The sequence below is a fragment of the Phoenix dactylifera genome, chromosome 3 (assembly GCF_009389715.1).
Source record: "Phoenix dactylifera cultivar Barhee BC4 chromosome 3, palm_55x_up_171113_PBpolish2nd_filt_p, whole genome shotgun sequence".
In the NCBI taxonomy this organism is placed as follows: Eukaryota; Viridiplantae; Streptophyta; class Magnoliopsida; order Arecales; family Arecaceae; genus Phoenix; species Phoenix dactylifera.
The window spans coordinates 3,096,326-3,109,220 of NC_052394.1; the positions used below are offsets into that span (position 1 = coordinate 3,096,326).

Consider the following 12,895-nt stretch of genomic DNA (forward strand, 5'->3'; position numbering starts at 1 on the left):
GACACGCGAGTAATTTGAGGTCTACATAATTCTTCCTCAATATATTTGTCGTGCAAGAAGAAGTGGGCTGGGTCTGCCTAAAAATCTAAGCTAGATCCTATTGATCGATGATTGCGTACAGCTAATCGAGCTAGACAGCGAGAACCTTCTTCGAAAGTACTTTCTGAAGGGGATTGTAGTGGTATCGCCACCAGCCAGACTCTGTTCGAACTTGGACCGATCTTTGGGCCGAGACCTGGTCACCCTCCATCTACCTGTCTCGTCTAAATCACCATTCGAGACTTGGCTCACCTTGCGGTGACACCAACTCCACTCCTAGTCCTTACTCCTTAGGCATACGCAAAGAGTATGAGAACACAAATGAGAATCACCGGATAAGGAGGAAACCATGGGAATAGCAGTTGGTGTAAACCACCTCTCCTCAAGAATTGTGGCTTGTGGGGCGCGAGCCCGACAGCAGCAGACCCAGGCTTACCCGGAGGAAGGAGGCGGCGGCAGCCCGCAGGAGCTGATCCGCTCGGGCGTCGTCCGCGCGATACCGCCCAGAGACGCGGCGTCGGCGCTGCAAGCTCAAGGCTTCCGCCTGCTGGACGTCCGGCCGGCATGGGAGTGGGAGAAGGCTCGCGTCGGGGGCTCCCTTCACGTAGCCCTCTTCGTGGAGGACACCGACACCAGCCCCATCACCCTCCTCAAGAAGTGGGTCCACTTCGGCTACGTTGGGCTGTGGACCGGTCAGCGCTTCACCACCATGAACGGACGCTTCCTCCCTCAGGTGGAGGAGATGGTTCCTGACAAGGAGGATAAGCTGCTTGTGGCCTGTGGTGAAGGACTCAGGTAGATGAAGCACCCTCCATTCATTTTTTTATTGAAGCTTTTGAACTCAGATTTATGTTTAAGATGATTGTAGGGTGGTATCATCCTTCAGGTCTATGGTTGCGGTGAGGATATTGCACAAGGGAGGGTACAGGAACTTGGGATGGTTGGCTGGAGGGTTCAATAGATCAGGAGATGGTGACCTTGCTGAGGTCGAGGGAAGCGCCAAGCTACGGTATGCTACTGTAGGTGGAGTGTCCTACTTTTTCCTCCAGTTGCTTCTGTTCTTGCAAGTCTTCGGCAAGGAGAATTGATGTGAGTATGATCGCATGTGTTGATGGATCTTTTTTGTGGTAGCCTTGTTTGTTACAGTAGTCTGGTCGACGGACCATATGATTGTTGTTATTTTTTGTGATTTTGTATCTTGCAACGCATGAGATGCCCTCTAATTGAAAAATGTTTTAGCTTTTATTCTTTTTACATGGAGAGAGAGAGAGAGAGAGAGAGAGAGAGAGAGAGAGAGAGGTGAAGAGGGTGTTTATATAGAAGAAACTTGAGTTGAGTACTTGTGTAAAGAGCGAGCTAGATAAACAGAGTTAATTAAGGTATGTGGCTAAGACTTCGTCTTGTAAAATGTAGAGCGTGGACGACATGATAAGAGCTTTTTAAGTTCAGCCAATAAGTGAGGAACTATTGATGGACGAGTTGAAAGGATAAGAAAATTTAGCCAGAACTCACTCATTTGAAATGAAAGGTGGAGACAAAATAGAGGCTTTTGTTAGGTTGACCTCAATGATAAATCTAAATGAGTGCATAGAAGTGTGAGGTTCCCCATTCTTGTTCGAGCTGACTGTTATGGTTGCAATTTTCTGCTTTTTTGAAGTCTACAAGATCTTCGTATCTTCTTCTGTAAGAACTGTTCTTTTTAATAAATTGGTGGCAATCGTATAATCCTATTGCGTCCTTCTTCCTCATAAAAAAAGGAAAAAAAGAAAAACTCTTTGCGAAGGAGAGTATTAGGAAGTGGCAAACTTATTTCCCAACAGTAAAGGAGAAAAAGTGAGGTGAGGCAAAACCTTGGAACTGGCTGATTTCGAACTCCTCGTATACTTCATGAAAGAATTCAAGAAGACTTCTTGAGCATTATCAATTTTGGAATCGAGTTACGAATGCAGATTTTATAACCACAGAGAACTGAAGGGCTCCATGACCCTCCTCCCGGTGGAAATGGACATGAGCTAGGTACTGGCCTATAAAACTTTGGTTGGCTTCATATCCTTATGAGGTTGTGATGCTCAGAAGCAGCCAGATTGCATTCAAGCTCATGCATGTTTCTTTGCTCTTTTCGGTCATGCAAGCTTTATCATGATGATCAGATCATGGCCAAGACCCGGTCATCCTTCTCGTGTGCAGGGAACCCACCAGTGGTGGAGTGCCTATTTCTTTCTCTAGTTCCCTTTATTCTGACAAGTGCCCGGGAAAGGGAATTCATGTGGGTCGCTGGATGAGCATATATATACTCTCTTCATTAATGGATTTTGTTGTAACCATGCATGTGTCTTGTATATACTTGGCAACAACCCATGCATGTAATCGGTTTCTGTTCACTTTGTTTTACGTATTTGTATTTGATACAAAAGGTGTTCAAACTTACGGTTTTGAACTTTTTTTTAATGTAAAAAAAAACACATCAAACGCACCATAACGAGCATGATTGCTATCGTTGATGTCAAGACTCTAAAGACTTTTCTACTCTGGACTACATAGATATGACCTGCGTCTTCAGTGCTCACGATGCATTGCATATCCTAGGAAAACTATATGATGAAGCAGCCACCAAGTATCCAACCTCGTCCTGACGCAATATCCAACTCATTGCTGCAGTAAGCACGCACAGATACCCCAAAATCTAAGGCCTGTTTAATATACTATTGTTTTTACATTTTAATTTCTGCATAAATGAACAAAATATCAACGTCGAACATAATATTTTTGCATAAGACTTTTTATGTCCCTTGGTTTTGTTTCATGTTTTTTTTTAACTTTCATACATCTTGCTTTTGTTTTCATATTTATTGAAGAAATGAACCTTTTTCTGCTAGAAGCTCTATTTAAAAAAAAAAAATTGTGAGATTAGAAGCTTGGACTCTCAACCTCTTACTCAAGTGGCTTGAGATTAGGAGGGACTAATTCCCATTCTTCTATCCTAATTTCCACCATTGAAAGCAACTCTATTTGAAATTGAACACTAGATCTCTTAGCCATCCAAAATAAAATTTTATGATACTTTTCTAATTATTATTTTTTTAAAAAAAAGACCAACTTTCAATTTGCGTCTGTCTTCGTACCCACCATGTATGCATACATCCGCTTTAGCAAAAAAAGAAAAAAAATTATCTTTTTTCAACCAACGTCTTTCAGGAGCAAGAGTAACCATTGAGTAGTGGCAGCGATGGCGTTTGTTGAAATTACCGCTTGTCCCAAAAGCTTAAGCTTATAAGATGAAGTAGATTTATTTATATATTTTATATTTTCTTACAATATATGGGCTCTATTCTGATACCATGTTGAAGTCACCACTTGTCCCAAAAAGTTAAGTTTATAGAATGAAATAGATTTTGATGGGGGGCGAAATGGATCGTCCAGTCCACAACAAAAGGGCCACCCAATTTCGGCCCAACAGACACCAACATCGACTCGACGTGTCCTCGGTCCGACCCAGAATCAGCCCGACCTCGGACTCCACCGAAAACTCCTTCGGCCTTGGATATTTGCCGACGCACCCCAGCCAAGCTCAGGGCGCCTTCCTTATTCGCCGACGCGCCCCGGCCAAACTCGGGGCGCCTTTCTTATTTGCCGACGCGCCCCAGCCAAGCTCGGAGCGCCCTCTCCAATTATACATCCCAGCCCCTAAGCTCGGGGCGCTTCACCGGGCACACCTCGGCACCTATCAAACCTACCTCGCCAAAAGCATGATGTGACCTCTTAATAAGTTCGGTTTTACGGACGGCCGCACCCATGTGCATGCCCACACCCTCCTACATGGCCGTACATTGCGACACCACCATGACATACTACTCCGTCCATATCCTGCAAACGTCTTTCCGTTTCTAAGAACGGACTCCACCGCGCACCATAATCAAACCCTGGCTGCGTGCCACTTCCACTCATGATAGGGACGGGCCATACCCTGCCACGGCTGTCAATGCCTTACCGTTTCCAAGAACGGACTCCACCACGTGCCATAGCCAAGCTCTGGTTGCGTGCCACTCCCATTTATGATGGGAACGGGCCATACCTCCGCCACCTAAGCATCCCTATTTGGACTATAAAAAAAAACCAACAGGTAACACATGAGTGGACTTTTAGTTGGATCTAAAATGCTCCATTTTAACTTGATCGTCGGAGGGTCCTCATCGGAAACACCGGTGAGGCTTTGTGCAGGTACATCGCTGACCGCAGGAGGTGGCTCTCTCTGTCTTCCTCCACACTCCAGCAACTCTCTCGACTCCTCCGGAGTGGTCACCCTCGGGCCAGATTTGAACCACAACAGATTTATTTATATATTTTATATTTTCTTACATGTCGGCTGCGCCCTTGAGATTTAGCGTGTGAAAGGATGCCAAAAGAGGTGACTACGGCAACGACTGAAGCAAATTATCCTCTTACCATTCACTTCAAATTAGCAGCTTCTGGAGCCGTAAGAGGTCACGATACCTCTTCCATCGCCGATGAGTCATCGATCACGGTTCCATACCCCTCTTTCTCTACGCGGTGCTCATCACGTCGTCGCCTGAAGGTTACGGGATCTCTAACTCAAGCCTCCGGCTATCCCCCCTCCCCCGCTTTTTGACCAAATGGTTGCGGCCACTTTGACTGCTGACCGGGTCACACACCGGAGAGACGAGAAGAAAGGGCCCGACGCGCGCGAGAATACCAACGTGTCACGGTTGGTCAGTCCTCCCCTCTTGGCCTCTCTCGACGCTTCTCAGACAACGACGATCGTGTCACGCTCCAGATAGCTATTTGATGATGTTGATGACCATGCCTTCCCCCCCGCAGGAAAACATCCATGCTATAAGGCTAGCTTGGTTCGCGGAAAGAGAAGAAGAAAAGTGTGGTCAACGAAAAAATAATATTAGAATTTTCAAAGGAGAAAAACGAAAAAATTGTATTTTTATGAAAATATGATTCCTATATTTAATGGAAAAATCTTTCCCATGATAAACATGAAAAAGTTAATTTTTCGTGGATCGAGAATAACTCCATTTTTATTTTTTCCCAAAAAAATTCTTCAGCATTAAAGAAATATTAAAGACCTAATTTTTATTAAGAGTATAATAGGAATTACACATAACTTTCTAAGAAAAGTGGATGGTCAACCAAACATAAGCACTCTATGAATCTTTAACTTTCTCATGGTCAACCAAATACGCCAAAAATACTTTCACAGGCATACTTTTTCCAGAAATCTGCTTTCCAAAAATCATATTTTTAGGAGGAAAAATGCTTCTCACGAACCAAACGAGCCCATAAAGTTCCAAACTTAGTTAAATCCATTTTTTTTAATAAAAAGTTCCATAGCAAATCACCATCATCCGAGAAAGAAAATTAGTTTGTAATCACTGCATCCATTCAAAGCTTGATTAAAAGGAAAAAGAACTCAAAATGATCGATGGTCACCGCTTGGAGTGTTAGGATATGTAGAGGACCCGTGATCAGTCAAAAGATGGTATGTACATTTATTTGTAACGGTGAACGGTGTTCCAATGTGGGTGTTTGTTTCTCCAAGATGCTCTTTTCCACCTCAGCAGATTTTCTCCTCCCCGCACCTATCTTACATTTTAACCCTAAGATCAAAAGTTCTAGCCGTTGCCGCTAAAAATCTAGCCTAATACAGCTAAATGAATTGACAAACGATGATTTGTCTACTCGAATGGACTATTCGGAGTGAGAAACAGTAAAGAGAACTATTGAAAATTGTCTGATGCTTAAATATGAGACTAAGGAACTATAGAAGATAGAAAAGAGTGAAAAAATGATTATATTTGGAGGCTCTCTTGAACCTGTTTATATAAAAATAGAGGCGATTAAGCCATTGGCCAAAAATTGCTGGATGAACTATAACCGTTCTCTTGATAAATTTTAATTATATTTAATGCGCTTTAATTCATGTACACATGGCATGTCGTGATTTGTCGATCCGAACCACATCACTAAGCACATTTATTTATTATTTATTTATGTAATATTTTATAAATAATAAAATCAAAATAATAAAAATTCAAACTCGGCAATGCTTTTTTTTTAACCAATTTTACAATTTAACCACAAGATGAAAAGTTTTAATGGTATATTTATTACTTATTTATATAAATATTCCATAAAAATAAAATAAAACATCAGAAATTCTAATCTTTCTTTTAGTACTCATTTATTATTTCTTTATATAAATTTTTTCAACTAAAAAAAAGATCTCGTGCAACATTCCATGGGATGGTGGCAATAAAAGCAGGTGGAATTGTGGCTGGTTTGCTGCTTCCTACCACCGTTTTTATATTAAATTCAAAGGGCAGAGAAAAGTTCCAGATCTCTCCGGCGCCGTTGATTTGGTTTTCATGACCAAATCCTCCCATCTCTTTCCTTTTTATCTCAGTCCATTTACGAATTTTCCGAATCACTGCCGCGTCCCCCAAGTCCGCGTTCCCTTCATTACTCCCCTAAATTTTTAAATCCCTCTATTTTGTTCTCAGGCTCTCTCGTCCAACATTCCTGATGAGGCAACACCGAAGGGAAGAGCGGTGTATCGTCTGGCCTGGCCCCATCAGGACCGTCCGATGAGGCTCCCCGTCACCGCCGCTGCTGGGACGATAGCCGTAGTGTTGATCGCCCTCTTCTCCGCCGCCGCGGATGGGCTGGGCTCCGCCGCCACCGTCGCCATCAGCCACGGCACGGACACCGTCTGCGGGGTCCTCGCCGGGAACGCGCCTCGGAGTATCCAGTGCGCCCGCGGAACGCAGCCGGCCTTCTCTATATCGTCGAACGTCTCCTTCGACTCCGTCTCTGGCGGCCGGGACTTCCTCTGCGGGCTCAAGTCCGGCGGCACCGCCTTCTTCTGCTGGGACGCCAGCAACGCCTCCTCCACCGACTTCCCACAGAAGCGCGTCTACAGCGGGCCCGCCTTGACGGACCTCACCGTCGGGGAGAACCAGATCGCCGCCATCGATCGGAACGGCACGGCGATCCGGTGGTGGCGGGGGGGCGGCAGCTTCCCCCGCTTCAACGTCTCCAGGTCCTACCGCTCGCTCACCTCGGGGCGCGGCTTCTCCTGCGCCATCGACGCGAACAACACCGTCCGGTGCTGGGGAGGGGTGCTCGGCGAATGGATCCAAGGATTCTTCTCGAACGCGTCGATGGCTAGCATCGTTGCAGGCGACTTCCATGTCTGCGGTCTAAACACCACGGGCTTCTTAGTCTGTCGGGGAATCAACGATTATGGGCAACTGGACGCGCCCTCTGGCCCGGCATTCGAGTTCTCCAGCCTCGCTCTGGGAGCAAGCCAATCGTGCGCGGTTCGGCAAGCCAACGGCACGGTGGTCTGCTGGGGCGGCGGCGGCGGGAGCGGGACCTATGCTCCGGTTAACGCGACTTCGTTCCTGTTCATCGTGGCCGGCGGCGATCTTACCTGCGGCCTCACCACTATGAACTTTTCGGTGGTATGCTGGGGGACGAACCGGAGTAAACCGGCGGTGCCCCTTTCATTGGGGAGAATTCTTCCAGGGATTTGTACTGCTGATCAGAGCTCTTGTACATGTGACATCGTTCCGGATTCGGCGAGTCTCTGCTCTGGTTCTGGAGTTATTTGTAGGCCCTGTCTATCTCCGTCGTCTCCACCGCCGTCTCCTTCACCGTCGGCACCACCTCCGCCATTAACGTCAAGAAAGACAAGCAAGGGGTGGCTGGCTTTCGCGATAGTGGGATCAGTCGGGGCCTTCTCCGGAGCTTGTACGATAATCTACTGCCTGTGGACAGGGGTGTGCAGGAACAAGAAGGTCCACAATTCAGTCCAGCCCACCATCACCGCCGCCGAGAATGGAGGATCCAATGCAGGGGCCACTTCAGGTGCCGGAGCTGGAGGATTGATCCTTTCGAGCCCTTTCACCTCCACTTCGGGGTCCGGGCCCCGAATATTCCGGCGGCAGGGCTCGCGGGTCATGCGGCGGCAGAGGAGCGGCCCGTCGTCGTTCAAGGACAGAGCAGAGGAGTTCACCTTCGCCGAGCTCGCCGCCGCCACTAAAAATTTCTCCTTGGAGACCAAAATCGGCGCCGGGAGCTTCGGCACCGTGTATAAAGGCAAGCTCCCCGACGGGCGCGAGGTGGCGATCAAAAGAAGCGAGTCCGGTCCCAGGACCAAGAAGTTCCAAGAGAAAGAGAGCGCCTTTCAGTCGGAACTGGCTTTTCTCTCGCGACTCCACCACAAACACCTGGTGGGCCTGGTTGGCTACTGCGAGGAGCAGGAGGAGCGGCTCCTGGTCTACGAGTACATGAAGAACGGGGCTCTCTACGACCACCTCCACTCCAAGGACAACAATTCCACCGTCCTGAACTCCTGGAAAATGAGGATAAAGGTGCTATTGGACGCGGCGAGGGGTATCGAATACCTCCACAACTACGCCGTACCGCCGATCATCCACAGAGACATCAAATCGTCGAACATCCTCCTCGACGGGAATTGGGTGGCGAGGGTGTCGGACTTCGGGCTGTCGCTGATGGAGCCGGAGTCAAACGGCGGGCACCTCTCGACGAGGGCGGCGGGGACGGTGGGGTACATGGACCCGGAGTACTACGGGCTCCACCATTTGACGGTGAAGAGCGACGTCTACGGGCTCGGGGTGGTGATGCTGGAAGTCTTGACGGGGAAAAGAGCGATTTTTAAGGATGAGGAGGAGGGGAAACCGATAAGCGTTGTGGACTACGCGGTGCCGAGCATCGTGGCCGCGGAGGTGGCGCGGGTGCTGGACGCGCGGGTGCCGATGCCGGGGCCGCACGAGGCGGAGGCGGTGGAGCTGGTGGCGTACACGGCGGTGCACTGCGTGAGCCTCGAGGGGAGGGAGCGGCCCTTCGCGGCCGACATCGTTGCCAACCTTGAGAGCGCCCTCGCGCTCTGCGAGGACAGCCATGGCAGCATCTCCAGCATATCCCTCGCCTCCGTCGATTGATATTTTTTTCCCTTTCTTTTCCTTGAGGAGAGACCGAAAGAAAAGAATTCTTTTCTTAACATTTCCCTTCCATTTCTCCAAATATTTTGATTTTAATACCTCATTTTTGATGCATGTAAAAGAAATTCTTATGAAATCCTGGTGGTTGGTCAAGTTCTCTCTTTTGTTTTTTTTTTTTAAAAAAGATGGTTCTAGGTTAAGCGAACACAGAATTAATTATGAAAATTTTGACAATCAAATAAAGCATGAAGCTCGAGGCTATATGAGATGGTTTTGTTTGACGAGGAACTGGGGAGTATAGCCCGTGTTTGTCTCATGATTTGAGTTGTTCTGATAAAAAGGAGGATGGGTAGAGAGGAAAAAAAGTTGCCTTTGTAAACCTCTTCTTTGAATGTCTGTCAAGGAGCGTGGTTTGAACTATGCACCTCTTTCTTTCTGGTCTTGGTCATAAACCAATGAGGGTCCTGTATAAATAGGGAGAGATGACATGGGCTTCTTTTACTCAAAATATATACTTCACTTGACCATGAGTATTCCAATCTTGACTGGCAATTCTTACATGTGATGGTTCTTCTTTTCACCTTTCAAATGGTGGCAGTTGATAGTGGCTTTGTTTTTCCTTTTTTTTCTTTTTTCTTTTGAGTAGTCCTAGTTCTATAATATATATTTGTTAGGTAAAGTTATCAAAAACTTTTCAACTAGAATGACCTCATAAGCTGAAGCCATTAAAAAGGCATCGAAAGACTGTCTCTAGTTATTATGTAGTAGATGTTCTGTCAATCTGTTATTGGTACGATTGCAGTTGATTATAGGACTGTTTTCCTCTATTATTTTGAGGAGTGGATCATCTAATTGGTGACATGCGAGGAAAATATTTTAGTCTAGTTTATCTAATACAGTATAAGTTAGGTGAGGTGTCAATGCAAGAGGTTTCCAATATGTTGTTTTCAGACTTCGATGATGCTTTTAGATTTCAATGATTGGATGATTTAATTTTGCATGTCAAATATATTCTAAGACAAATGTCGGCCCTATGATGCGAGTTCGGCTCGCGCATACCTAATTCAGGCCTTGAATAACAAATCTTTGATAATGTAGGCAGAGAAAGGTCTCCCCCCATATAATTCAAACTAGAGAAGTTAATTATGTAATCGACAACTTTGGATATCAAATAATATTAGATCACACCAACTCATCAGCTGCTTTGCCACTATACCTAAGATTACTCTTGATGGATTCAAATGAAAACACAAGAAGCAGTGGGAACAAAAAGACTTCTCCCACACCACACCATCACTTTTATGTGAGCTGTGCAAACATTTTCTTGTGGGTAGGTAGGACTACCTTCCATTTTAGTAAGCTGCTACTTTCCCACTGCAGGTCATGCTATAATTATGCATCTCATGAAAGCTTTAAGCGTTGGTTGTGTGCTTTCTTTTAAAGTTGTGGAGGGTGATTCGGTCACGGTGATCAGCTGGATCCGTAGGAGCCTGGGTAGTCATGGATGTGTTCATCCTTTGCTTCGCGACATTTGGACGATGGTGGGAGAGGGGGTTACATTTCAGGCCAGGCATGTATATCGTGAGGCCAATGGGGCAGCCGACTGGGTGGCTGCGTATGTAGCGAGCCACTCAGGAGGCACCCTATGGGCTGGGGCGAGAGAGATGCCCGGCGCACTTCGGGACATTTTGTATTCTGACTTCTTAGGGTGTATTCGTACCCGTGTTGTATGAAATGACCGCTTTAGCTAAAAAAAAAAAAAAGAAAAAGAAAAAGAAAGGAGAAGAAGAAGAAGAAGAAGAAGAAGAAGAAGAAGAAGAAGAAGAAGAAGAAGAAGAAGAAGAGGAGATACAGTAGCACTGAAACGCATGGTTGGAAAACGGAGGAGCAAGGGCAATAATAAATTGCTTAGGATTCGCCGCCAAACTTAATTTTTATCTCCGTGGGTATTCTTGTGGGGTCCTCTGTCTTTTTATTCGTGCAGTTAAGAGGCCCGCTGGCTGCCGACCCCGGGCGGCCCAAAAGGTCTTCACGGCTTTATGGAGATCGGTGGTTTAAAATGACAACCTCACTGAAATCCAAAGGTTGACGAGCACATTGGTGTGGTGCTCTAGGCAGCCACATGTGGTCTCCAATTACAAGCACCTTGAAGCTTTGATCATGCATTCTATTGACCATGGGCTACAAATGGGTCAGGTTGGGTCTCTGGATTGAGCTTGATTTGGATCTAAACCATTGGATGGTATAACTATATATTCCCATATTGACTTGTCAAATTGGGTTGAGTAAGGTCCCTTTCTAGGTTTGATTCATTTGAATGTATGAACTGATATTTTCTTGAGATTAATCAAGGCCTTTTCTGGTGCAATTGGATTAGGTTTGAACTTGGAAGATATATATCTTCCGCTTATTTAGGTTCGGTTTTCAGCTAGAACAAAATCAGTCCGTGAGTTTGGACTTATGAAGCAAAGTACTTGCCCATCTAGGTTCCTCGAACGGTCATGCGCTCTAACTTGTTCCCATGTAAAATCTAAAAGATAAGAAGCATGGAGGAGAAATTAATCTAGCAAAAGTGGGATCATTCAAGTGGAGCATGACGAGCCCATTTGCACGCTTGAATAACTTAATTTGCAATGCTTCCTTGATTCGATTAGGTAGCGATTATGGGGTGCTTGATTCTTACCTTATCTTGCTACGGCTGGGATTACATACCACTCACATTGGGTTTGAGGCATCTCCATCCCCAATGTTTTCATCTTCCCTCGCTGCAACACTTCTTAGCAAGTGTACACCTGCACCTCTCCTTTTCCTCCTATTTTCACATCTTTTGTTCTTTTAAAAAATATAGCCCTCTATAAAAACTCATAAAATGGAGAAAAAAAAAAGAGGAGAAGAAGCAAATTATATTACATCAGGAGTAAATCTAGCAAAGATATTCTAAACAAAATGGTCCTCGGTACAAAAGTCATTCATCAAATGTTTCCTTTTTTATAAAAGACACGTGTATTGCATGTTCGATATATTAGTCAGTATCGAGATCGGACGAACATAAATTGTATAGAGTTTGCGGATGATAGCAATGTTTCAACTAACTTGGTGTTAATGGCCTTGGCTAGGCTTTTTGATTGTGGATGAGCCATGACTCAAATCTTTGGGCCTCATCCTGGGCTGCGAATACTATGTGCCATATAGGTCCAATTTAGCTATTTTTGGCTTGAGTCAAAGAAGTTAATTCAATTGAGGACCTATTTGGATGATTGAGTTTTCGTTGGATGGCCTAGTACAACTAACAAAATTATAGAAATATGGGCTGAGTTGGGTCTATATTCCTAAATACCCCGATGTAATTTTGGAGTGGGCCGGCTCGAATCCCATAAGAAGAAAAAAAAAGAAGAAGACCCGCTAACCCATGAACCTATTTCAGCCCAATTATCCAAAAAAACGCTTTAAGCCAGTAATCTTTAAAAGCTTGAAGCATTTTGAGATAGCAAAATAAACCCTTGGCTTTACCACAGTGCCTTTTTTAACCTGTACAAGATCAACGGAACATGCCTGCTAAAATTTCTAAAAGATGATCAAGGAGTATAATTTCCACTGGAATTAATTTTAATATGCTAAAAGTGGTCGAACCAATCTTTGTTCATGAATGAATGAGAAATGGACACAACAATATGACACTTAAAATTTCAAAAATAAAGATTAATAAAAATATTCTCTGGAGGGCATTAATTAAAATGATTGTCTCTATTGTTTCTCAAAGATTATGAATTGGCCATGGCAACTAATCACTCAAATTAGTGAGTGACTCTGGAGGTGCCAATTAATGTATTTTAAATTTTGTAACTAGGAATGCTGGTCTTTTC

The 12,895-nt window shown here is 45.1% G+C and overlaps 2 protein-coding genes across 3 annotated transcripts; both read left to right on the forward strand.

The window, feature by feature from the left end:
- Window positions 1-118: 118 nt before the first annotated feature.
- On the forward strand, window positions 119-1,764 carry LOC103709618 (rhodanese-like domain-containing protein 10). 2 transcript variants are annotated; one of them, XM_026805350.2, is made up of 2 exons: window positions 119-834; window positions 908-1,764. In XM_026805350.2, the coding sequence occupies exons 1-2, from the start codon at window positions 389-391 to the stop codon at window positions 1,125-1,127; spliced, it is 666 nt and encodes a 221-aa protein (XP_026661151.2). In that variant the 5' UTR covers window positions 119-388; the 3' UTR covers window positions 1,128-1,764. The 2 variants fall into 2 exon arrangements, with proteins under 2 accessions (XP_026661151.2, XP_008793287.2); XM_008795065.3 differs by having other exon boundaries at window positions 312-834; window positions 926-1,764.
- A 4,458-nt stretch (window positions 1,765-6,222) lies between these two features.
- LOC103709609 (putative serine/threonine-protein kinase-like protein CCR3) lies at window positions 6,223-9,293 on the forward strand. The gene has a single exon (XM_008795055.4). It carries the CDS (start codon window positions 6,651-6,653, stop codon window positions 9,030-9,032), a length of 2,382 nt encoding a protein of 793 aa, XP_008793277.2. The 5' UTR covers window positions 6,223-6,650; the 3' UTR covers window positions 9,033-9,293.
- The last annotated feature ends 3,602 nt before the right edge of the window (window positions 9,294-12,895 follow it).

Coding starts and splice junctions, on each gene's coding strand:
- LOC103709618 (XM_026805350.2), top strand. CDS start 389: ATGGGAATAGCAGTTGGTGTAAACCACCTCTCCTCAAGAATTGTGGCT. Junction 835..907: donor GCCTGTGGTGAAGGACTCAG/GTAGATGAAGCA, acceptor AGATGATTGTAG/GGTGGTATCATCCTTCAGGT.
- LOC103709609 (XM_008795055.4), top strand. CDS start 6,651: ATGAGGCTCCCCGTCACCGCCGCTGCTGGGACGATAGCCGTAGTGTTG.